This window comes from Zalophus californianus, chromosome 15 (assembly GCF_009762305.2).
Source record: "Zalophus californianus isolate mZalCal1 chromosome 15, mZalCal1.pri.v2, whole genome shotgun sequence".
Taxonomy (NCBI): Eukaryota; Metazoa; Chordata; class Mammalia; order Carnivora; family Otariidae; genus Zalophus; species Zalophus californianus.
Window position 1 is genome coordinate 74,881,338 of NC_045609.1, and position 24,815 is coordinate 74,906,152.

Here is a 24,815-nt window from a genome sequence, read left to right on the forward strand (position 1 = left end):
ACCACATACAGACTGGGGTGGGATGAGAGGAGGGGTCTGTGCAGGAATTAATATCTATTCCATTCTCTTGCTCCCTCAAGTTTCTTTTTGACAGCAGAGAGACTTCCTCTAAATGAGAAGAAAGGAAAATCTTGCCTGTTCCGGGCCCTGTGATTGCACAAATCCAAAATACTGCCGGCCGGCATGGAGCTGTGGCCAGAAAACTCTAGTAACTAGGAGTGTTAGGAGGTAGGAACTTTAGGGTGTCCTGAGACAAGTTCCAAAACAAACCAAGAAACAGGAAGTGGGAGATCCTGGGGGGGGGGGGAGGGCCTGAAGGTCCAACACCATTGGGATAGAGAACCAGAGAGGGAGACAGACTCAAAGAAGTGAAACAAACATTGTAGCCAAGGGGCTGCGTCTCTGGGGACCAAGGTCCGCCCCCAAACCTCCTCCCAGGAGCTCACGGTACCAGCGGCTGGGCCCCCGCGCGCTCCCGGGGCTGCCACCCTCCGCCCCAGGAGTCCCCGCGCCGAAACTCGTCATTTGCTGGGTCTTTCTTCCTTTTCTTCTTCTTCCTTTTTGTTTTTGTTTTTGTATTTATCCTTCAAACACAAGACAAAAAATGCACCTCATTTATCATCTTAGATATATATATATATTTCACTCTCACCACATAAATACAAAACATCCAAATATCCAAAACATTCAGAACAGAGTTAGTAGCCAGAATTCAGTGACACCTACCCGCGTTTGAATCGTTCATTATTTTCTTCACTATTTCCTAAAAGAAAAAAAGGGGAAAAAAAAGCTTCCGACGTAAATAATTTACAATAAAATTACTATTATAAAAAATGCTCTGCGCTCGCTTCGGATGAAGGAATACATTCTAGACACCACGGCACTTCGCCGTCTAGGTCTGTGGTTTTGGTTAAAATGCAGGTGGCCGTGGCTGCGGGGACAGTGGTTGTTGCTCCGATAAGGGATGAGGCTGTGATGGTGTCGCAGTTCGGGTTTCTGACTTGGGACCGTGGAAACCCTGGGGTTTTTGAGGGGAAGGGTGTGGGGAGCGATGTCTTTCCTATCCACGCAAGGAGCTGATCTTAATACGGAGACCACGGCGCAGGAGGCCAGGCAGCCCTGCTGTCCGGGGCTTGGTCCCTGCCGCCCGGTCCTCGAAGAAATCCAGGCGTTTCCAGCGTGCTGGGAAGGGTTTGGTGAATCCGGGTGTGGGGAAGAGGAGGCAAAGGGCACTGATTCCTTTCCAAACCCAGCAATTCTGCCCAGAGGCCACCGGTCAGGGAGATGGTGGGGGGAAGCGTCCGCAGCCGTCCTGCGCTCGCTCCCAGAGGAGCGTGAAGCTGTGGGCCACCGCCCCGAACAGCCTTGGAGAAAAAGATTATGAATTTTCTTTCTTTAGCGGTGTTGGCTTTTTTTTTCTTTTGCTTTTTCCTTTTAAATTCCTGTTTAAAGTCGTAACACCCAGAACTTGAGTTTTTCATCGCCCTGTGGAGCAATCTCTATCCTGAATTCTCTTAAACCTTCCAAACTCGGTTGTTCGGAGTATTTAAGCACTGGTTTCACTTCATCTGGTTTTATGTGGTAGTTATGACTCTTGCTTTATTGCTGATTAGATCAAATGTATTACCACCGATGCCTACCGCGATGTTTGGTTTATCTCCTAGGGTCCAGGGTGGTGGTGACTGTTGTTTCTCTAAAGGGGGAAAAAAATCGGCAGGATTTGTCCAGCCAGAAAGCTGCGTGTGCACCGGCTCTCCCAAGCAGTCCGCAAAGTGGGGCCCAGGGGTCCCCGAAGCCCTGGTTTCTCTGGCGAGAGGAAGGAGCGTCTTCCTTTTTGGTCTAACGAAACCTACCAGCCTTTTCAGGCCCTGAGGTCTGCGTGCAGCTTTGCCCTTTCAATATTCATAAGAATAATCAAAGGCAGCAGCGGCCCGATCTAGAGCAGGTGTCCTGGGCTTTGACTTAGAACCAGTCTTTGCCCTCCAGGGCCAGGCATTTGTTGGGGCATCAGTTGTCTAATTCGGATATTTCCCCCAATTCTTTGGATTCTCCTGGATTCAGAAGGAAGTTGGGGGGCGGGGGGAGCACGGAGGAAAGGTAGAAAAAAGTAGCCCAAAACATGATTGGTAGCAGAGACTAGTGGGGAAGGAGAGCTGTCAAGAGGCCTCGTGGGGGCCGGAAGCCCAGCACAGGAGCCTCGGGCGCCGAATACGCGAGTCCATAAATATCACCACAATAGATACTATAAATATAAATACAGGCAAACACTTAAAATCAGTCCAGCGCTTTTTTCTCGGCCCCTTCTTTATTGTTGGTCCGGGAGTAAGGCTCGAAGGCCGAGGAGCTCAGGTATCTGGCGGAGAGTTCTTGCAAATTCCCGGCCAGCGAACCGGCCATTGTCAATGGGGCGGAGGATAGGCGGCTGGCGACCGAGCCGAGCAGCGATGGTACCGGTAGGCTGAAGAGGCCGTGGCCGGCAGCCGGCGCGCCCGCGTGCAGTCCCCCTGGCCCAGCGGGCCCGGGGCCCGGAGCGCCGCCCACGGCCGGCGGGTGCGGGGACGCAGCGCCGGTCGGACCCGGGGCGGCGGCCGCTGCGGCCGCGGCCGAGCCCGCAGCGGCTCCCGCGCCCAGGGCCGGCAGGCTGGGCCCGCGTAGCGCGGAGCCGAGCGCGCCGGTGGCGCAAGGCGGCAGCAGCGCGGGCAGGCCGGGCGGCGACAGCAGGCGGCCCTGCTCCAGCAGCCGCAGCACGCTGCACGTGGCCGCCGTCTCCGACACCACCGAGCGCAGCTCCGAGTCCTTGCCCTGGTCCTTCTTCTGCTTCGTGCGCCGGTTCTGGAACCAGACTTTCACCTGGGCGCAGGGGCGCGGGGAGGGCGGGAAAGAGGGGCAGGGAGAGATGGGGCCGTCAAGGGGGAGCGGGCTCCCAGGACGCGAGGGCTCGGTTCGGGGCCCTCTCCAACCCCACCCTAGCCCCAGTACCAGCCCCCTCCTGCACCCGGAGAGGTGCGAGCCCGGGAGCTGCCTGGGCCACCTTGAGTTGGACACAGCTCCAGTAGGCTGCGCTTCCGGGTCATGGAAGCAGGCCCTGGCTGTGGGAGATTATAACTAGAGCAATAAAGATGTCCATGACCCTAACTCCAAGGAAGACCACAAGGGATTTCACTGGGCTGCCTCACTACCTGCAGCCAGACGTGGATCATCCTGGCTTGTGGGCTCACATTTCCGGAAGAGGGGTAAGACCTGAAGGCTGCTGTGTAGGAAGTAGGAGTGGGTGGGGAGGAGTGTTGCTCTACCTTTCTGGACCCAGGCCCATTGCCCAACAAACAAGCTCGAATTTAGCCTCTGCAGCATTAGTCCTGTCCAAGGCTTCAAAAAGCTGTTTCCTGCTTTTTAGGCTCATACTTGACCATCAACTAGCAGCAAGCAGGAAAGGTGGCTGTAGAAGGAATAATTTGTGCGGAACGGTCTATGGGCCAAGCTTTCTCCACCTCCTCTCTCTGCCAGCTGGATTGGAGGCTCTGAGTGATGGTCTTAATTTATCACTCCCCTGCTCTCCATCATGAACTTTGGAATCATGGGAGGAAATCAAGAGGCTAGGGTGAACTAAATGCTCTCTACCAACCTCCCTCTCATTTTCTCATCTCCTTTTGCCCCTCTTGAAGCCTAGCTGGTGGCCCAGAATGGAGTTTAGCAGCTATATGGAAAGGTCTAGATTTTGTAAACTAAGAGGGGTGGTAGTAGAGAGAATAGGAAAAAGCTATCATGCCAACTCAAACTCAAAAATAACATCCAATATGATCTGTCTTCAGTTCTCAGCTTTCTGCCCAGATCCCAGACCTAACATGCTCCCTACCCTGCTTCAGGGCTGGGCACAGGGAAGGAGACTGGCCCTTAGAAAGAAGTCTGCCTTACCTAGGCCAAGCTGGTGCCATGCCCTCACTAGGCCCCAAAGGGCCTCCCTCCATAAGACAAAGCTCCCAGGCCCTGAAAAGCCTGGGCCCAGAGTCTACGTGGCTAATTCCAGTAACATCATGTGGATTTCATGTAAAGGAAAAGACCTAAAGCACAGCTGGCCGTGCTGGCTCCCAGGGCCCCAGATCTGCCGCTGATCCCATACTTCACATATCACTGGCACTGAAGACGGGGCCTAATAGGTGCCCAGTGGGTGCTCAGGGCTAGGAATGGGTCTGGGTCCAGCTCAGAGCCAGGGGAAGCCTTAAGGGGCAGGGTTGCCTGGCCTGCACGGGGTAATCTCAGGAATGTGCACCTTTCCAATCTAGTTGTTACCCTCAGCACAACTAGAGGGTGGCTTTGGCCCCAGCCCCATTCTTGCAGAACAGGCCTGGGTGTTGTATAAGGCTGGGGTCCCTAAAGGGGGTGGTGCCTGGAAATCTGGCCAAAATGGGGTGACCAAGACAGGAGCAAACATTGGTTCCTTATAGAACAGAGGCAAGCAAGGAATTCTCAAGACTGTGATCCAAAAAGGTATTCCAAAGGACAGAATTTTGGGCCTCCTGGGCTAGGTGCCTCCTGCCAGGGCCTCCTGCCAAGGTGGGCAGAGCATGGGCCCTGGAAGATTTGGGGGCATAGAGGGAAAGGAATGTTTTATGGAAGGGAAGAAATCGTGGGTCTTTCACCCCATCCTCCCAGTCTCCTCCACCTCCCCTGGGAGTCTCTGTCCAGAGCCAGGCTAAGTACTGGGAAGAGCCAGAGCCGGCTAGAGTGGTGGGGGGTGGGGGGCGCCGGGGAGGCAGGCTTGTGCAGAGCTGTGCAGGCCTGGCCACCTGGTACCTGGGTCTCGGAGAGGTTAAGCTGCCGGGCGAGCTCGGTCCTCTCTCGGCCCACCACATACTGACAGCGCTGGAACTCCATCTCCAGCCGGTAGAGCTGCTCGGCGGTGAAGGACGTTCGCGTCCTCTTGGGCCGGTCCAGGTCCAGGCCCTTGGGCAGGATGATCTCTCGGATGGAACCCTTGGCATCTGAGGGAGGGGAGATGTCAGTCGCCGCAACCCTCCCGTCTCCCTCCACCTCCCTGGCCGGAGCTGGCTGGAGGACAGGGTTGCCAGCTGCCTGCGGTTGGGAGTGGGGGTCGGGGTCGGGGAGCTGCGGCCACAGCCGGGGGGCAAAGACACGGTGTGTTCTGGGGAGCGAGGGGGCTAACTCCACACCGCTGACGGAAAGGGGAACCAGACTTTGCCTTTATAGAGCCCTCTGGACATGGGAGGAAAAGAAAAAAAATCCAAAACAGCTGATGTTCCTTCCGGCCTGGGAGCCTCGGCTGCGCGGTCTGGGTCCCCTGTAGCCTGAGGGTCTCCCAGCTGACCAGGCCGGGTCGCGTCGGCCCCAGCTCTGGAGCGCGTTGACCAGACCCCGCTCCGGCGGTCTCAACGCCCCACCCCAGGGTCTCCTTCTCTCCCGAGCCCGGGCGGCGGAAGGAGGAGGGACAGAGTGGGGGCCGGCGGGGCCTGGCGATCTGCTAGCGGGGGCGGCGCCGGGCCAGGGCCGGGCCTCTAGACAGCCAACGCCAGAGCCCCCCGCACAACGCGCAGCAACAACGGGTCGAGCCGAGCACCAAGGCGACATCCGCGGCCCGGCAACCCAGCCCAGCCGCTTCTTCTGGCGGCGGCGGCCAGCCCCGAGCGCGGCGCGGGGGCCCTTGGCCCAGCGCGCCAACTGGCCTGGCCGTAGCCGGCGATCGGCTGCTCTTCTCCGGCGCCCGCACTCCCCTTGGGTACACTCAGCCGGCCAGGGCGCCGGAGCCCGAAGGCAGGCTCCCGGCAGGTCCTCTGGTTCGCACAGCGCGCACTCGTCCTCCATAGTGTCCTGCTTCTTCCCCGAGTCAGAGGCCGCAGCCTGCAGCCTGGGCCCACCCGCGCAGCCCCTAGGCTCCCCAGCAACCCTGTAGGCGGGGCCCCTCGGGGCTTGGGGAGTCAAGGCTCCTGGAGAGTGCGCGCCCCAGGTGCGAAGTGCCCAGCGGCCGGCCAGACCCCGGGGGCGGGGGTGGGGAAAGGCCACTAACTTTCTCCGAAGTCCCAGCCGGCACCTCCTCCCTGCGGGCCTGGGTCTGGGGCGCCGCGCTGCTAGGGCCCCCGAGTCCTCCCCCAAGGAACGCGCCCTGCAGCCCTGCCCCATCCCTACCTCGGACCAGGATCCGGCGGCAATAATCCGGGTCGGCGGCCGAATTGGATTTACTTTTGTTACAATCGTCCGCGGCACCCGACGCGGAGAAGGCGCCCTGCGGCTCCTTGAGGAAGGCGGCAGGGAGGTTCCCCTCCGCACCCTTGCTCTCCCGGCTCTCCTTGTGCGCGTTCTTGGAGACCCGGGCAGCCTCTGCGTCCGAGTGGCACCGAACGTCCATTTTGTCTGGTTTCCCGAACATAGGAGGAAAAAAAGAAAAGAAAAGAAAAAGAAAAGAAAGGAAAAAAAAAAAAGAAAAGAAACAAAAAAAGAAAAAAGAAACAAAAAAGAGGCACTGCGGGGACAAAACCCTACAATGGAGCTCCTCTGAGCCCTGCCCAGAGAGAGGCAAAGCGGCAAGAATGAATGTCCCCGCGGGGCGGCTGCGGCGACCGCGGGCGGGTCAGCGGCGACCGGCGAGTGGCGCGCTCTCGGAGAGGCGGCGGGTCTGATCCAGGATCCCGATGGAGCAGCGGCGAGGCCGCCTCGTCAGCGTCCGCGTTCTCTGAGCACGTCCAGTGTCCCCAGCCTGCCGATCAGGTAGCAAGCAGAGCAACTCCGAAATGCTGCGGCTCCCGCCCGTTACTGACACGGCGAGTTGTAGTTGTCCGACACCCGCGGGGACGTACACTCGCTGTTGCAATTGATTACGGGTAATTTCGCAGCCCCCACGTTTCGGTTACCTCATGAATACACTAAATTGTTTGGATAATATATCAGATCGTAATGGATGGTTTCTGTCCTTGTCCCCAATCAAGTAGGGGTTTAGCCAGTGAATAAACGGAAATGATTGGTCTTGCTTTCAGGAAACACACAATCAAAGACCCACACTTCCAGAAAAACTTTTGACAAGATTCATCCTGAATTGTTAGTACCATGAGCAGGCATTATTAACTTTCCCTTTGCCTTTGACCCTCCTGCTCACATACTGGCTAGAGGGGTTTTCTCCACACTCGACAGATAGAGCTGAATGAGGGGGGGAGGGCGAGGGAAAAAGAAACCAACAAAAACGCTTACACACCCTGCAGCAGAAGAAAGCAATTGCCTCTAGGGGGAAAAAAAGGGGGGGTGGAGTAAAAGTTTTCCCAAAAAGTATCTCCCCCGAACTCTAAAAGCCAAGCTTTCGTCCCAAATAACTCCTTCTTAACACACCTCGACGCTGACAGCCATGTTAAACGGCCACCTCTCTTCGTTTAGTTCCAGTTGGATTTTTTCCTGCCTGCACCTCCAGCAGCCCTGAGGCAGCCCATTCAAAGGGCAGCTTTGTACTCGAGTCCAGCAGGAGAGAGAGGGGGAGAGGGAGAGAGAGCCGAGAAAATCTCAACTGTGAGATCTGCTTCAAAAAAAAAAAAAAAAAAAAGTTTTCCCCTAGCTATTTCATTGTCTCTGCTACAATATCTTTGAGAAAAGCAACAGCCAGTAATCCAATAAGAGCATTGATTAGGCTACAATGATTCAATTCAAGCGCATGGCCTTGTGCAAGGAGCATGCTCCAGCCCTTCTCGTCACCTTGCCGGGGCAGAAGCCCTCTCCACGCCGCTCTCCCCATTCATTCCTTTATGGGAAATGCGGAGCAAAAGGAGTGAAAGATGGCAATTATCTAATTGGACTATTAACAAACAGTGCTCTGAGTGCGGCGGTCTGGCGTGGCTCCTGGGCGGGGGAAGGGCCGTGTTCCCTGCCCTCATTCACAAAGAGTGCAGGGGCCGGGGAGGAAAGGGGGTTTTTTAAAGGGAGTGGAGTGGGGTGGGGGGATTGGAGAGGTGGGAGGTTTGGCTGAGAATTTTTCCACACAATTCCCAGAATGAGGGCGGAGGCGGGCGGGGAAGAGGAGGGGGCTGGGGGCGGGAGTGCCGGCGAGCGGGGGGGAGAGAGGGAGGGCGAGGGGGTGCGAGTGTGTGTGGTGGGTTCCGAGGGGCTCCCGCCCGCTGCCAGGCGCGCTCCGCCCGCGCCGCCGTCCCGCCGCCCCGCCAGCACCCCCTCGACCCCGTGGAACGTCGGCGAGCGGGAGGGGTCGCCGAGGCGGGTCCTTCGCGCTCTCCCCTCCCCCTGCCACCTCCGACCCCCCCGCCCCGGGCCCATCGGAGAGCCCACGCTCCGTCCGGTTCCGGAGGCCGCCTCTGGCCGTGGAGACAAACCTTGGGCTTTTACTTTATTTGAGTGTGTGTGTGTGTGTGTGTGTGTGTGTGTGTGTGTGATTGTGTGTGATTATCCTGAGCTACTCTCCGCAGGGAGGCGGGTTTCCCGGGTCCCTGGCGGACCGGTGGCCTGTCAGTCCTCTCGGGCTGTACCCAGCTGGGCCTCCGCGTGGACGGTGCCTTTGGTTCCCGGCTCGGCTGGGCCGTTCGGTGGGCCTGGGTGGGAATGGAGCGAGGGAAGTGCCCTTGTGGCCGCCCTGGTCTGAAGATGCAGAGTGGGATGGAGACAAAATCCAGCAGACTGGCCAGTTACTTCCCGCCACGCGCAAACGCCCAGGTTGGCGCCCCGAGGGCTCCGCTCCTTTGCGGGTGGAGCGGTAGAAAAGCGCCGCGGCCGGGTCCTGGCTCCCATCCCCGCGTAGCCAGTGCAGGTCCCTGGGATTTGGGTCCTCTGGAAGGGGATCCGGGCGGTGGATGGGGCCCTCGTTTTCCTGTAGAGCTGGGCCAGAGCCAATTCCCGGGGCCTCCTTAGGCGGGGAGGCCACGGGGTCCCAAATGGCCAGCCCCATGGCCCTGCCCTGCCACCTGGCCGGGCGTGGGACGATGTCCTACTCTCGGACACCTGGCCCGGCCCAGGGCCCCTCCCCAACTGCTCCGCGTCCTTGCGCAGGAGGATTTGCCGCCTCCCCCTGCCCACCTCAGGAGACCTGCTGGCCCTGGAGAGTCGCAGACCCATGCCTTGGCCCCAGTGGGGCCATCTGGGGGTGGCTCCGGGTTCCTCATCTCACCCAGCTCAGCCGCCTCCTCCTTTCCGCCAAGGCTACCGAGGCCCTCGAAACCCACGAAACCCACGCTTATACCTGCAGCGCCAGTCAAAGGCCCAGGGAAGAGTCTTTTAAAATAAAAACACCCAACCTACCACCTCTTCTTTTAGATGGAGGAGGGGAACCGGCCAGGGAGTGAACTGCACAGCCCTCAGAAAAGACTAGCGCCTGGGCAGTAGGAGCCCAGGGAGGTCCCGGGCTATATCCGGCGCTAGAGGATACTCCAAACTCTGGCCAAATCCCAAATACCAATTTGAAGTTGGGCCTCAGAGACACTTGCCTCTCCCTGCAGGGGAATAGCAGTGGCGTATTTTAAGTGAGAACTATTTATTAAGCACTTAGGGGTGCATAAACTAATTTTCTTAACCCCTCCATCAGCAAGGTTAGCAATCTCCCAGTTTTATAGATGAAAAAACAAACCAACCCGGAGACTCAGAGAAGTTCGATAACTTGCCCCAGTCACCCAGCGGGCAAGGGCAGAATTTGAACTCGAAGGTATTTATACTCTTCTTTAGCAACCCTACAGGGCTTTGCCCTTTTATTCCTGCTTTGAGTTTTCCAAATCTCCGTGTGATCATGACATGTATCCAGGATGCAGAGCATGAATGACCTTAACGTTAATGCCGGGAATCCTGATTATTAGGCATCAGTTTTCATGGGATTTATCGAAACAACGTGAAATACAAATGGAAAGATGGACTTCTTGTTTGTGATAATGCTTTTATTTCTAGCCATGAGCATTTCTTAGGAGTCTATCACCCTCCTACCTCAAGCTGCCCTGGAGTGAATAAAATAGTTTCCTGAATCCAAACCTACTGAATGAATGTCTGAGAGCTGTGGTCCAGAGTGTGCCTTTCTAGCTGCCCCCCGGGGGGATCTTTCCACAGGTTAAAGTGGGAGAACCATACCTTTTAAAGTTGAGTAAAGTTGTGGGGCGCCTGGGTGGCTCAGATGGTTAGGCGTCTGCCTTCGGCTCAGGTCATGATCTCAGGGTCCTGGGATGGAGTCCCACGTCTGGCTCCCTGCTCAGCGGGGAGCCTGCTTCTCCCTCTGCCTCTCTCTCTGTGTCTCTTATGAATAAATAAATAAAATCTTAAAAAAAATAAAGTTGAGTAAAGTTGGAGGACTCTGCTAAGTTTCATGAGAGCAGGGACCTCTTTCCGCCTCCCCCTCACTGGAAATGCAAATGTTTATTGGAGAAGGGAAGAAATGGGGATATTATGTGAAGACACCCAGTTTCATTAAGCCGCCGATTTACTAAGAGTCTAGAGGTGTCAGGACCTGGGGCTGGATCCAGGATGGGAGCCAATGCATATAGGCTTCTTCTCTACAACCTCCTTAGCAAACCCTTTAACTAAGAGAACTCATGGCCCTAGCTGCTCATGGCTTGGGGTGGGCAGCCCACGCAGGGCTGTTCATCGATGCCTCTCTTTGCCTCTCTCTGTTCTGAGCCCTTAAAGTAACCGAATTCAATAAAAAAAATCCAACCCATAACCTGGTTTTGCTTTTTGTTATGCATAGTACTTCATAGTACTTCCCCTGTGTGTGTGTGTGTGTGTGTGTGTGTGTGTGTGAGAGAGAGAGAGAGAGAGAGAGAGAGAGAGAGAGACTGGATTAAAATTCTGTGGGCATCCATCCAGAAAAACCATGACAGGTTTCTGAGAGGACACAGTGGAGGACGGAAGCCCTGGGATGAAAATTTCAGAGAAGCGCTTGCTGCTCCCAGAAGCTAAAGCTGTGTGTCTGCTCACAGAGAGAATGGAGAAAGGAGAGAACTCAAACAATTATTTGGGTAAGCTGAGACCAGCCTGTACCACAGAATACATGAGGATGCAGGACTGCTCCAGGTAAAAGTGGTTTAGCCTCATGACGGAATTTGCCTCCCTCTCCAGTGCCCTTCCTTCCCCCACATCACTGTCTGCAGGTGCAGACAGACCCAGAATAGAACTGTAGAGCTGGAAGGATTTTTTAGAGATCATCTATTCCATAACCTGCATTTGACTTGACAGATGAGGTAAATGAGCCTGGAAAGACAAAGCAACTTGTTAAGGATTAGACAACTAGTTAGTGGGGGCATCTGCACGACACTCCTGGTCTCCTGACTTAAAGCTACACTCCCACCAGCACCCAGTCTTCCCAGAGCCTGAACAAGATGAATGCTCTCTCTGGGACTGGGTGAAATGTTGCCGTATAAATGAACTAAGTCACAATCAGAGCCTTGAGGGTGCTTTTCACATGCTCGGCCTCCGCCCTGTCACCACATCAGAAAGTGGGATCAGAGATAGTACACAGCCCTTTCCTTCTCCTGCTTCATTTTTTATTCCAGAAAGATGTAGGAGGGGAAAACATGCTAGCAGAAAATCTGAGCTCTTCTTAGATTATGAGTGGTTTGGGGACAGCATAACTTCATGTCTGAGACATCATTTTAAAAAGCCACTGCTTCAGAGGAGATGATGCAACCAGAAATTAAGTTTCTGGGACAGTGAATCAGGGCACCTGATAATAACGACTAATTAGAAACAAGAACACCTAGCATTTATACAGATATTGTCATCCCAACCAAAGTTGCATGTGGTGATGAATTCAATGTTATGTAATTGTCACTATCCCCATTTCATAGGAGGAGGTCAAAGCACAGGAGAAGCAAATGAATTAAGGACTGATGCTGAAATCTGGTGCAGCCACTCTGGAAAACAGGATGGAAGCTCCTCAAAAAGTTAAAAACAGAACCACTCTATGATCCAGCAATTGCACTACTAGCTATTTACCCAAAGAATAAAAAAATACCAATTCAAAGATATATGTACCCCGATGTGTATAGCAGCATTATCAACATTAGCCAAACGATGGAAACAGCCCAGATGTCCATTGGCTGATGAATGAATAAAGAAGATGTGGTGTATATATATTATATATACATATATACATATAATATATATATAGGAATATTATCAGCCATCAAAAAGAATGAAGTCTTGCCATTTGCAACAACATGAACTGAATTAGAGACTATAATGCTAATTGAAATATGTTAGTCAGGGAAAGACAAATACCATATGATTTCACTCATATGTGGAATTTAAGAAGCAAATGAGCAAAGGGGGTGGGGGAAGGAGAGAGGCAAACCAAAAAACAGGCTCTTGACTCTAGAGAACAAACTGGTGGTTACCAGAGGGGAGGTGGGCAGGGGAATGGGTGAAACAGGTGATGGGATTAAGGAGAGTACTTGTGAAGAGCACCAGGTGTTGTATGGAAGTACTGAATCTCTATATTGTACATGTGAAACTAGTATTACACTGTATGCTAACTGGAATTTCAATAAAAACTTAAAAAATGGAAAGAAAAAGAACTGATACTAAATATCCAAAGTGGAAAATATATCCAGACATCTAGATATTTCTTCCCCATTTTCACTAAAGATAAGAGTATAAATCAATGTGCAGAGAGCTAAGTTCTGAATTACTCTGACCAGGTTTCAAGCAGACAATCCCACTGGACTCCACTTCTCAACTTTTCATTTTGTACCAAAAAAACTAGTTTCTTCAGTTCCTTTATATATTTTGTACATAGAAGCAACATACAAGTTTTGAGTATGAAGGGAGCTTAGAGTGAAGTAACAAACAAACAGGATTCTGGAGTGCACTAGGCTGTCTGATCCATATTTACACGTTCCTATCCCACACGCACTTACTAGGTGTGTGACGTTAGACTGGTTACTTTGCTTCTCTGTGACCCAGTAGCCTATCTGCAAAATAAGGTAAGCCCTAGTATCTATAGGGTTATTATGTAACAGAAGTAAAGTGCTGGGGCACCTGGGCGGCTCAGGTTATGATCCTAGCATCTTGGGATCAAGCCCCACGTCTAAATAACAGTAATAAGCAAATACTACTTATTAAGGACTTACTGACTGCTATTATCTCATTTAATTTTCATTATAACCCTATGTGTACCCATTGTGTTGGATTACAAATGGCCATAAATTGTTTGCCATTTCTCCCTTCAAGAGGTGGAGTCTATTTCCACTTTGCTGAATTTGGCTGGCTTTGTGACATGCTTTGATCAATAGAATGATGTGGAAGTGACACTGGACCAGTTCTGGGGCTAAGTCTTGAAGAGCCCTGCCTGGCACCTTCTGTTCTTGCTTTCTTGGAACCCAGCTGTCATGTTATCTGGAAATGAGTCTAGTCTTCTAGAGGAAGAGTGTCCATCTAGAAAACTGAGGTGCCCCAGATGATAGCACCAACTTCCAGTCAGATGAGTGAGGCCATCTTAGATGTTCCAGCCCAGCTGAACTTCCAGCTGAATGCAACCTTATAAGGGATCCTAACAATATCATGTGAGGCAGGTATGAGCCATCCATTGTGAACCCTGTTCAAATGGCAGAATCTTGAAAAAATATGTTTGTCGTTTTTCCTTTCTTTCCTTCTTTCTTCCTCCCTCCCTCCCTGTCTCTCTCTCTCTCTCTCTTTCTTTCTGTCTTTCTTGAGTAGGCTCCGCACCCAATGTGGGACTCGAACTCACAATCCTGAGATCAAGAGTCTCATGCTCTACCAAAAAAGCCACCCACACACCCCTAAGCTACTAAGCTTTGGGTGCATTAGTTATGAAGCAGTAAGTAACTGAAACACTCATATTACAGATAGAAACCAAGAGTTGGAAAGGCTAAGCAACTTGTCCATGGTCTTACAGCGAGGGAATGGTACAGCCTGGATTCCAACCCAGGACCATCCATATCCAATTCCATGACCTTGACCAAGGAACTATATAGTGTCTCCTATGAAATGAACAAATTCTAAAGAATAACTCATCTGTTCATTTTTGTTCTTTCTCTAGTTAGACATCACACAGGGTGGGGGAGGGAGGCTACATAAATAAAAGACATAGCATGTCACTCTTATGACCACAGAAAATAAAAGTGTTAGAACAGGAAATGGAACAAAGGTGATCTTTGCCAAGACCCTCATCACTTTTGGAAAATCAAACGGGACCGCCTCACTGGGATGTGGGGACAGAGCCCTGAATTTCATTCTCTTTTTAAAAAACAAAGATGCCAATGAACATGTTCTGTTCTCACCTTTAGGAGCTCAGAGCCACGTTAACACTTAGGGCGGTGAATAGAGAATGAAGACAGGTGGTTGTTTGGCTCTGAAATTCTCTAGGTGAAGCATTCTGAGAGAAGGAAAAGAAAGGTTGATTTTATTACATTTTCTGGGTCACAGAGAACTTTGAGGTTTTCCAGGAAAACTGGCTTATAAATCTGTATCTTTCTAACAGGAGTACATTTGGGTTTTAAAGCATCTTTAAACCCATCATTTTCTAAAGTTCCTTATTGCCTGAAAAGCTGCTGGAGCCATTTATTCAAGAAGCAGGTGACACCTACTCTGGGCCGGTCTTTAAGAACTCCTTGTATCAAAACCAGAAAGTGTTTTTGTTTCAATGTGCAGGAACATTTGCCCAGAAGGCGCATGCCCTTTAAACCTCACCCCATCCAGAAGAGAGCCACAACTGAAAAGGGATGAAGACAAGGCCATTGAGCAGTTAAGATGGTGTATCACTGGGTCTGTAAATTACAACTGGATTCTTTGCTTTTAGGAGACCTTCTCCGTGCCTCACTCAAAGGCTATTTACTCTTATTTTATATCTAATTCTAACAAGCCTAACTCTCCTATTTCCTAGCTTGCAAAAGATTAGAGGCATCAAATGGGAAAGTAAAGTACTGCTTGAGGCAGGACTCTTGGAGAGAGAGAGCAAACAAACCAAGTAAGTTAAACAATTTCACAATCTGGGGTGACTTTGCTTGGATACAAATACCTACAACTTCAAGTGCTCTTGAGGGCATGAAAACCACAGAATGCAGTGTAAAATGGATAATCAAGAAAATGACCCGCAAAGATTAAATTGCATTTTTGTTTAAGAAGGCAGAGAAGCACATAAAACCTTTGAGAAACATTTTAACACAAAATAAACTTAGAAAAATCACATGTGTTACACTTGATTTGTTTATAGTAATAAGCGAGAAGTCACTGCAATTTTGAAAGGCAAAAACTATACCCATGTGGAAGCAATGTAAGTAACAAGGACCTCCCTTTAGTCACTATTTAAAGGTGGGTGAGGGGCGCCTGGGTGGCTCAGTTGGTTACTGCCTTGGGCTCAGGTCATGATCCCAGAGTCCTTGGACCCAGCCCCATGTCCGGGCTCCCTGCTCAGCAGGGAGTCTGCTTCTCCCTCTCCCTCTGCCTGCCCGCACCCCCTGCTTGTGCATTCTCTCTGTCAAAGAAATAAAATCTAAAAAAAAAAAAAAAAGAATTCATTAAAAAAAATAAAGGTGGCTGAGGTGAGCTATTTAACCCAGGAATAGAGAACCAAGCACGGGCTTATTCTTATCCCCAGATGTTTTGCGTTAGATCTCTTGCAAAGCAGGCAGAGGGGTCAAAGAATGCAGAAAGGTGAAATGACTCAACCAAGGTCACTCAGCAAAAACCATTAGCCCAGGCAAATAAAGGTGACCAGGTGGAAGGGAATGCCTTGTACCTGGTGGCTGCTCATTAGTATTTGCAAAAGAAGGAAAGGAAATAGGAAGCCTCTCTGTTATTTGTGAGAAGCATTCGTTCTCAGAGTTTGCCAAGACTCTCGCTACAACAGAAGCAGAGGAAGTGTGGTCACAGGGCCACCAATGGCTATAACTGGCGTTAGAGCCCAAAGCGGGGCAGAAACACGCTCCGTGAAGTGAGCCGGTAGTCAGAGCTAACACGCACCCAACGCAATAGAAGGGATGACATTGGCACGGAACAGAGGTTAGAAGGTGTGTTGAGGAACTCCTAATACTATGGCTTAGGATTTCCACAGCACTTTCCCTCTTCAAAAGTGCTTTTTACAAACATTAACTAATTAAACCAGCATGACTTCTGGAAGGGAAAATTGAGCCTCTGCAGTCTGTTGGAATTATCTGAAAAAGCTAATAAAAGTAAGAAACAATGTTCATGAAGAGCAGTACACAGAACTGTAAACAGTTCAAAATCATGAAGAGCAGTACACAGAACTGTAAACAGTTCAAAAATCCCTTTTGTGAGGGATTAAATATCGAAGTTTGGTGGTGGCATTTGATATCCTCAGAAGCTGTTTTGGCAGCGTGATGCTCCTAACCACGACAGCGCCAACAGAGGACCAAGGCGCAGACACCACAAAGGACCTTTCTGCAAACAGCCTGGGTGCCTGTGGCTGGTTGTGGCCCCATCCCCTTAAGGTTCTTTCCGTGCGGGGCTTTGTCCGAAACCTGGATAGATGGAAGGAGGAGGAGCCTGCCTCCTGGGCTGACCAAGCTCTGTCCACCATCCCTACAGAAGGGGCCGCATAAAGAGGTGCAGGGAGCAGACACCCCTCCAGGACCCCGCACCTACCAGAGGCTCAAATATCTGGTGCTGCTGCCCAGAACACAAACACTTCAAAATGCTCAGTTTCGAGACTCTATAGCACCTTTTCCTACTGCATTCTTCTTCTTCTTTTTTTTAACATTTTATTTTTAAGTAATCTCTACCCCCAACATGGGGTTCAAACTCACAATCCTGAGATCAAGAGTCCCTTGCTCTACCCACTGAGCCAGCCGGCTGCCCCTCCTACTGCCTTCTTAACCTGGGGAAATTGTTTTACCTGTTTCTACATTTTGCTCTGTTTTTCTAGAAGAAAAAGGATGCAATCAGATGAAAGTGCACGTAAGAGCATTTTGGCTTGCCATATAAAAATTCTGCACTCCACTGGTCCTGATCCTCAGCCATACACAGCAGACCACAGTATTGGCTGCCGACTCAACCCGCCCTTCATTATTTAATGGCTTACAATCCCAGTGGCTCAGAGGAATGCCCCTTCTCAGGAGAATGTATTTGGGGTTGAAGCAAAGAGCATCATTTTATAGCTAGAAATGGAAGCTCTAGAAAAAGAAGAAGAAAATAGGACCAGGAGTTGGGAGACTGTACTATTTGTTCCAACTGGGTCACTAAGAGGCTGAGTGACCCCAGGCAAGAGCCTATTCCATCTGACCTTCACTTTCTTTTTCTGCGGAAGGAAGAGCAGGACCGGATCAGTGATCCAACGGGCACTGGTGACCCCAACTCTAACATTCTCAAGTTCTGGGACCACATGTGGTCAGCCTAGCACAGGTGGGTCCTTAGGTAGAGACACCTTGCTTTATGGCAGAGTCATCAGGCTGTCCAAATTATATGATTGTCGCTGCATATTTAGACAAGGTCCCAAAGAAAACGCTAGTAAATCACAGAGAACAGTTGTGCTGAGCATCTACCGATATGCCAATGTGGATTACTTTAAGGCAGAGGCTGAAAACCTGAGCCAAATCCAGCCTGTGATTTCATGTTCTGTTTAGTCCACATTGTATTCTTTTTTTTCGATTTGAGTTAATTTTCGATGTCTTAAAAATAAAGGGATTTTACCCAAACTCTTGAACTCCAAGTCTCCCTTGAAAAATTAGAGGACCTGGGTTGCACTGGACTCATTTTTTCACATCAGTAATGAGCTGGAGATAAGTGTCTGCCCTACTGGAAGGGGCCCATGCTCCCCACTTCCCCACCTGGTTGCCCCCTTCATTCGCATCACCGGCTTGGTCCTGGAGACTTCTGGATCGATCTAAAATGATGCTGTAGGGAACAGGTGCTCCAGACATGTCTGCTAAATTGGGCTGCATCAGAAGCTGGGGGTGCAGGCTGCCATTTCTCTGAAGAGCTAGCAAAATTGGAGAGCCCCAGGGTGAGTCTCAGGTCCTCACTGCTTGCTCTTCCTGAAAAACATCTCACAAATCTGCCCATCAGCGTCATCAGGGAAGTAGTTAGAACGCTGAGTCACATCAAGGACACCCCAAGTGGGGAGAAAGGCCCTGAAAACCAACTGAGCCCTATCCCTTCTTCCTCCTCAATTCGGAGATCCAGGCACCATGAAGCCAGAGAATGTAAGAGAACAGAATAGTCAGGTGGCAAAAACAGTGAGAACAACCCTACCCACCCAACACATTGTGGGTGGGCGAGAGCTTCGCATCAATCTTCCCCAGGACCTGTGCTATTTTATAGGTGAGGTTCAGGGAGCCAAGAGTGACTAGGAAGCAGAAACAGAGTCAGGAGACCAGCCTGCCTTCTCTGCTCTAAGGCCTGCATTCTCTGTCCTGCACCCAGAGAGCCTGTGGCAGAGACTGGAGACGTGTTTACACTGCCAGACAGGGAGCAGCAAGAGATCACGGGGATGTGTCCATTGGTCAAAGGCCAGTTCACGAGCCCTAGGAGAAGAGCAAAGAAGAAAGATATAGGCAATGAATGACCTGAACACAAGACCCCAGCCTTGCTTCTGTTGTGTGGGAAAGGAGAATTGAAAACAATAAACCCAAACAAAAAATGATTCTGGCTGCCTGCCCAGAACTGACTTGACAATAAATGGAACATTCTAGTTAAAATTTTCTTTACAGAACAAATCTTTGTAGGCCAGAAAGGGAGGGAGGGACACAATAGCAGACTTGGATGATATAGCACAGGGGCTAAAAAATGGAGAGAGGCACCCTGCAGCCCAGGACGGTCCCCTGGCTGGTGCTTGAAGAAGGAGAGAGGCAGAGCATGCTGATAATCGGAGAAAGAGCACGGTGCCCTGGGGGGGGGGGGGGGGCGGGCGCGGTGAGAAGTGACAGCTGCTTGTAAGGGGAATGGAATCAGCAGCCATGAAAAACATGCTCAGAATGTCTGCTCACTTCTCCCTCTCTTTAAAATACTGGTGTTTTGTGCAAATAAAAATGGGCTTTCAGGGCACCTGGGTGGCTCAGTCAGTTAAGTGCCTGACTCTTGATTTCAGCTCAGGTCATGATCTCCAGGTCGTGGGATTGAAGCATGCATTGGGCTCCGAGCTCATCAGGGAGTCTGTTGGAGATGCTCTCTCTCCCTCTGCCCCTTCCATGCGCTCTCTCTCTCTCTCTTTTTTTCTCTCTCTCAAAACAAAACAAAATGCAAAAAACAAAACAAAACAAAACAAAAAAACCCCGAACCTGGGCTCTTTCCTATCCAGATTCTGCCCAAGCTAGACTACCCCGTTTGTCTCCCTGAACACATCACACAGTCCCTCCTCCCAGTCTGTCCCCCCAGAGTATCTCCTCTTCCTCCCCTGTTGCTTTGCACCTGCATTTGTCTAGGGCCTCCCAAGCCATCTCTCTCCTCAGGTGACATTTCCTTTTCCTATCCTACTTGGGGGTTCTAAAATTCGGCATTATTGCTGTTACTCATGAAATTGACTGAACCTGCTATTACTAACACAAATCGCCGACCCTAATAGAGTATCCTAAGGGCCTTACATAGATTAATTGCTTTTATCTTCACCAGAACTCTATGAAATAGGGACTATTACTGGTCCCATTTTATAGATGAGGAAACTAAGGCACATTGACTTGTCCAAGGCCGGCCAGCTAATTGGTGATGGTGTGTGTATTAGTTTGCTAGTTCAGCCATAACAAAATACCACAGACTGCGAGACTTAAACAACAGAAATCCAATTTAGTCCATTACAGTGTGATACAATTTTTTTTCTCATTCATTAATTTACTGAGCACCTATTAATTGACAGACGTTTTGTTAAGTGGCTGGAGACACAGCAGTGAAAAAGGCAAACAAAGGCATTGCTTGTTGGACCATAAGCTCCCATCATCTAGGGGGAGAAGGCAGCAACAGACAAGGAACATGGAAACTCAATCCCATTTCAGACCGTGGTAAGTACTCAGGCAATAGTGATAGGGTGTGTTACTGGGATTGTTATTTTGGCCAAGCACATACAGAACCAGGGGAAGAGTTTCCCAGGCAGAGGAAAGATAAGTGTGAAGGTCCTGAGGCAGAAATATGTAGTGTGTTAGAGAAGCAGAAGGAAGGCTGGCCTGGTTGAGTCAGGGAGGGCGTAGGAGAGGGGTTTGGAAAGGAGGACAGGGCCAATTCATAGAAAGCTTCATACGTTGTGGGAAGGAAGCTCATATTTATTCTAAGAGCAATGGGAAGCCATATGAAGGTTTGTGTTCCGATTTATGCTTTCAAAGACCACTTTAGTGGTGTAAAGAATGACTCATAGGAGTGTAAGGAGGGCAAGCAGGGACCCCACCAAAAAGGTTCTTCATTTGTTCGCTGGTAAATACTTACCGAGCATCTAGCTGCCAGGTAACGTGCTGGTACCACCCCAGGGAGCTAAGAGCCTCCTGTGTTGTAGGAGGAGACTCCCAGACATGGTGGCCCCTCCCCAGGGCGCTTTCAACCTTCCATGAAAGTGTCAAATGAGTCAAGACATCCCTGAGGGCCGAGCTTTGTGGCCCGGGCTGCAAGTGAGGAAGGGCTGAGTGAGGAGAGCTGGTGCAGAGCACGGCTTCTCTGCTGCTGTGGGACCCAGCCTGGCATTGAAGAATGGGCGTCCCAGAGAACAGGGTGCCCTCCATCCACCGGGACAGGAGGAAAGGCACACACGTGGAATGGGCACAATGGCAGCAATAGCCCTGGCTTATTTTGTATGAAGTTCCCTTCAACACCTAGTCAGCAGAGCATAGTCAGCATACACATAGTCAGCAACACATAGTCAGCGACCCCTGCGGGCCCAGGCCCAGAGGGCTATGTGAAAGTGACTCAGCCTGGGCTCCTACCATGGAGGGATTTCCAGCTAGCAAGGAAGGTAAGGCAGGCCCAAGAAGATCTGTCACACTCCAGAAAGTGAGATGTTCCACTAGAGACTCGGACACAACACTGAGGGGCACGAGAGGAGTGTATATGCCTGTAATATAGAACAATCCTTGCAGAAGCACGAATATACACCTTCCTCTCCACACGCGCACATACAGAGCACACTTCCTGCTCTCCAAATACCTTTGCGTTTATCCACATAAGAGCCTTGTGAAGTATGCATTACAGGTGCAGTGTTCACTTCTGTTTTCCATGTGTATAAATGTAGTGCTCTCTCAGTTAGGACCCAACCAGAACCCGGGAACCCCAGCCACACAGCCCTATATTGCCCCGACCCACCATGGGTGATGGAGAGCTGCTGGGGAACGGGGACATAGGCAACGGAAAGTGGGGGGACTCAGGACACAGTTAGAAGGTCCAGCTGGCAGGATCCGCTGTTGGATTGAGTATGGGGGTGAGGGAGGCAGAGGACTCAAGAATGATGCTAAGATTTACAGAGGATAAAGAAAATACAGATGGCGGGTGGCGGGGGGAGACAATTCAGATATAGCACTAGTTTGACTGCTAAGAGGCTGTTTGATTCTAGGAGCATTTCCTTCTTTGGCCTCAGTTTTCTCATCTGTGAAATGAAACTTTTTAAAAAAAATATTTATTTGTGTGAGAGAGCGCACTCGTGTGCATGTGCACGTAAGGCTGGGGGGGGGGTTCAAGGGAGCGGCAGAGGGATAGAGAGAGAGAGAGAGAATCTCAAGCTTTCTACTGCTGGTCTTCTTTTCATGCACATTTGTACCCATAACTAGACTAAGTTCCAAAAGCAGGGATCTCTCCCCTGAACTTGTGACCAATATGGTAAAGTGACAGGGTTCAGGCTTCAGTCAAAGAAACTGATGAAGGGAAAGCAGCCCACCTGATGGGGAGGCTTCTATAGCCACAGGTAACACAGGATAAGGGACGTAGGAATTGGATCTAAGGAGAGGAACGGCACACATGGTGCCCAACGTAGTCATTGAGAAGGAGTGTAATTGATCAGAACCCATGACAGAGCAGGCTAGGCACAATTTTGCTCTTGCAAGCCAAACACCCTGATGTTTGAAAAGCAAAATAAATGAAGTTTCACTTGTCCATGACAACAAGCCTCTTGTGATCTAGGAGTAAAACAAGTGACTGCAATCTCCAGAGTGGACATTCTTCCTAGTGATAGGGGCAAGACTGGCAAGAAATATAGGGTTGGGTCTTAGATGGGCAGGGCTGGTCCTCGGTTATGATCACTAATGCCGAGTACTGAATGCTTTACATGCATCTTGTCATTTAAGCTTCCCTAACAAATACTAGGCACTATTACTATTATTTTCTCTATTTTTAGAGCTAAGGCAGCAGAAGCTCAGAGCGGTTAATAAGTTGCTCAGAGTCACCAAGAGAGCAAATGGGGGAGTCCGTATTCAAACACAGGTCTGCCTGCCTCCGGAGCCCTACTCTTAACATGCTTTTCCATCTCATCTCCTACAATGGCTCTCTCGTTCTCCAAGAAGACCTGGCTGTGAACTGTTTCTCTACTAGCCTCGTGAAGGTGGGTTTGCCCAGATCCAGCCACCGGGACTGCCAGCGACAGGGACTATTTATTACCAACTCAAAGATAAGCAAATCAGCATACGACCTCATTAGCAAGAGGCTTAGTCTCCCCAGGTAGCCCGTCTTGGTCAATTACACTTTTATTATAAGCAGCTGTTACATCTGTGCTTTCCAGGTTACTCATAGCTCAACCTGGGCAGTAAAGTGACAGCAACTGCTGGAGGGATACTGACAATTAGTTTGCCCACATCCAAGGGCAAAACACAGTCCTAAGTGTCCTACTGACTCTTTAGCTCCAGGACAAACAAGTTTTTCTGCCACCAGACCTGCGTTAAGCTACATAACATTTTCCAAGTGAAAACACTTAGGGATGGCAGCCTGTGTAACTATATATAAAGACAAATGCTTATGGCAGATCAGGCTTTTTCTATTCTGGGGGCTTGTTCTGTTTTTATAGAAGATCAAAAGTATGACGAAATAGCTCTAAAGAGTTGATGTTCATCAATATTTGTCATGAATGTTAGAAATCTTGATATGTCATAATATTATGTATATAATATTATATGTACGCATATAAAATTTACTTATGTATTTCAAAAAGAGTAAACAGAAAGGAAACACCATGGCCCAATGGAAAATAACTGAGATCCTGTGGTTTCTAACCTTTTAGGTTTTGATAATCAACAATACAATATTACAAACCTGTTAGGGTTTGCTATTCAATAATACAAAACAAAACAAAAAAATAAGACAACTATAAATAAATCCTGTCTAGCTGATTTAAATTATAGAACTCATGCAGCTTGAGCAAACCCTCTTCCCCAACCATGGTGTGATTCTTCTTGATTGAGAATCGAGTTTCTGGGCTATTTCTCAGAGAATGAAATTACAAAACACAAGATAGCAGATTTAAAAAAAAAAAATGTCGCCAGGTATCCCTGCTGGATATCAAGTGACTGGGTCAGAAACTCAGTCGGAAACTCTACTTAAGGAAGAACAGAACAAATCCCTCTCGCCTGGGAGGCCAAACAGAGCATTGTTTTAGTTCCGTGGGATATAACGACAATGGAATAGAACATTGTCCCGGGTAATAGTCTCCTGCTGGTGGAGAAATGCGGAGGCAAAACCGAGGTGCTCAGCAAAAACAAACAGGGGGCTGAACTGCTACCTTCTTTTTAAAGCAAAAACCGTTGATCCTGGAACGGAGCCCCTCCCAGCGGCTTCCATTCTGTAATAAAAGCTTACATTTGGAGGTGCTCTGGGCTGGGATGTTGCTGGGTGGGGGGCAGGGTACAGAGGCTAGCTGAGCTACTGTGGCTGAACCTCTGGCTTCAGGGAGAGGCTTTGGGGACCATTTTGAATTTCACCAGCTTTTGGACAAAACAGGCTTTCCATAAAAACACTGCATCATGCCTCAGGACCGGCTGAGATCTCCCTACCCCCACATCCCACCCTCACCTCTATTCATTTTATGACTGCTGATCACACTGACACACTTTGTATGGATAAAGTTCCACATCTGTTGAAGAGAAAAACCCTTATTTTTTAAGTATTAATCGGGGATGCCTGACGAATGACACCAGTAATCCATTCATGTGTTAAGGAAAAAAGTACCTTCCAATTTTTTTTTCTTTTTTCCTGGTAAAACAATACTAAATGTAGAGACTCTCTAATGTGTATCTCAAAACCTAATTCAAATCATATGAAAATTTAAATCAGATAAAAAGTTAAATAGAAATTATTTAAAATGTGAAACTTTGGAAAATAAACATCTTTTCATATTTGAGACAAAAATAAATGAAAATTCAGGACCAAAGTCATCCTTCAACCAACTGAAGCTTTTGTAGAACACACAGCTCAAACTCTACCACACAGATGGAAACTAGTCCGAATACAAGCTGGCAGTATTCTTTCATTCCACGAACTTCTACAATCTCCATTAAAGTGGCATGGCATTCAAAAGTTGAGGTCCAATTCATCTTTGCTGTTAATGAGACATTTTACAAGCGTATTTTCTTCTTGGGAAAAATTTTTGAATTGGGTAAAACAAATGGGAAGTGGATATTTAAAAAAAAAAAAAACCAACAACCCCCTCCTGCCTGGACTGGTGATTGATTTGCTTAGAATTCTCTCGGCAAGCATTTCGTTTCCTGATAACTGCCATTTCCCCTCCCATTCCAAATTCTCTCTCCTTGGGGCTGACACAGGACATGGAAATACCAATTTGTGATGGTGGAGTTCCCTTCATGTATTCCAACAAGAGAATTATTTCATATCAGCTGTCAGAGTGTCCCTCTGACTTTTCCTTTTCCTCTAAGGTCAGGTTCTTCTACATAAAGAAGGATGCCTGATAGATCACTAGTAATAGAAGCTAGGTGTTCAGGGTTACACACACAACTTCTGGATGCTTTGTTTGGCCA

At 49.6% G+C, this 24,815-nt stretch overlaps 1 protein-coding gene across 1 annotated transcript; it reads right to left on the bottom strand.

Annotated features, from left to right (window-relative positions):
- Positions 1-655: 655 nt before the first annotated feature.
- VAX1 (ventral anterior homeobox 1) lies at positions 656-6,708 on the bottom strand. Its single transcript, XM_027596464.2, has 3 exons — positions 6,139-6,708; positions 4,792-4,979; positions 656-2,850 (listed from the first exon to the last, which is right to left on the bottom strand). The coding sequence occupies exons 1-3, from the start codon at positions 6,377-6,379 to the stop codon at positions 2,275-2,277; spliced, it is 1,005 nt and encodes a 334-aa protein (XP_027452265.1). The 5' UTR covers positions 6,380-6,708; the 3' UTR covers positions 656-2,274.
- Between the last annotated feature and the right edge of the window lie 18,107 nt (positions 6,709-24,815).

Excerpts from the sequence above, each read along its gene's own strand:
- VAX1 (XM_027596464.2), bottom strand. The coding sequence starts at position 6,379 with ATGTTCGGGAAACCAGACAAAATGGACGTTCGGTGCCACTCGGACGCA. Across the intron at positions 4,980-6,138 it reads CCGCCGGATCCTGGTCCGAG|ATGCCAAGGGTTCCATCCGA; the intron begins GTAGGGATGGGG and ends CCCCTCCCTCAG. Across the intron at positions 2,851-4,791 it reads TTAACCTCTCCGAGACCCAG|GTGAAAGTCTGGTTCCAGAA; the intron begins GTACCAGGTGGC and ends CCCTGCGCCCAG.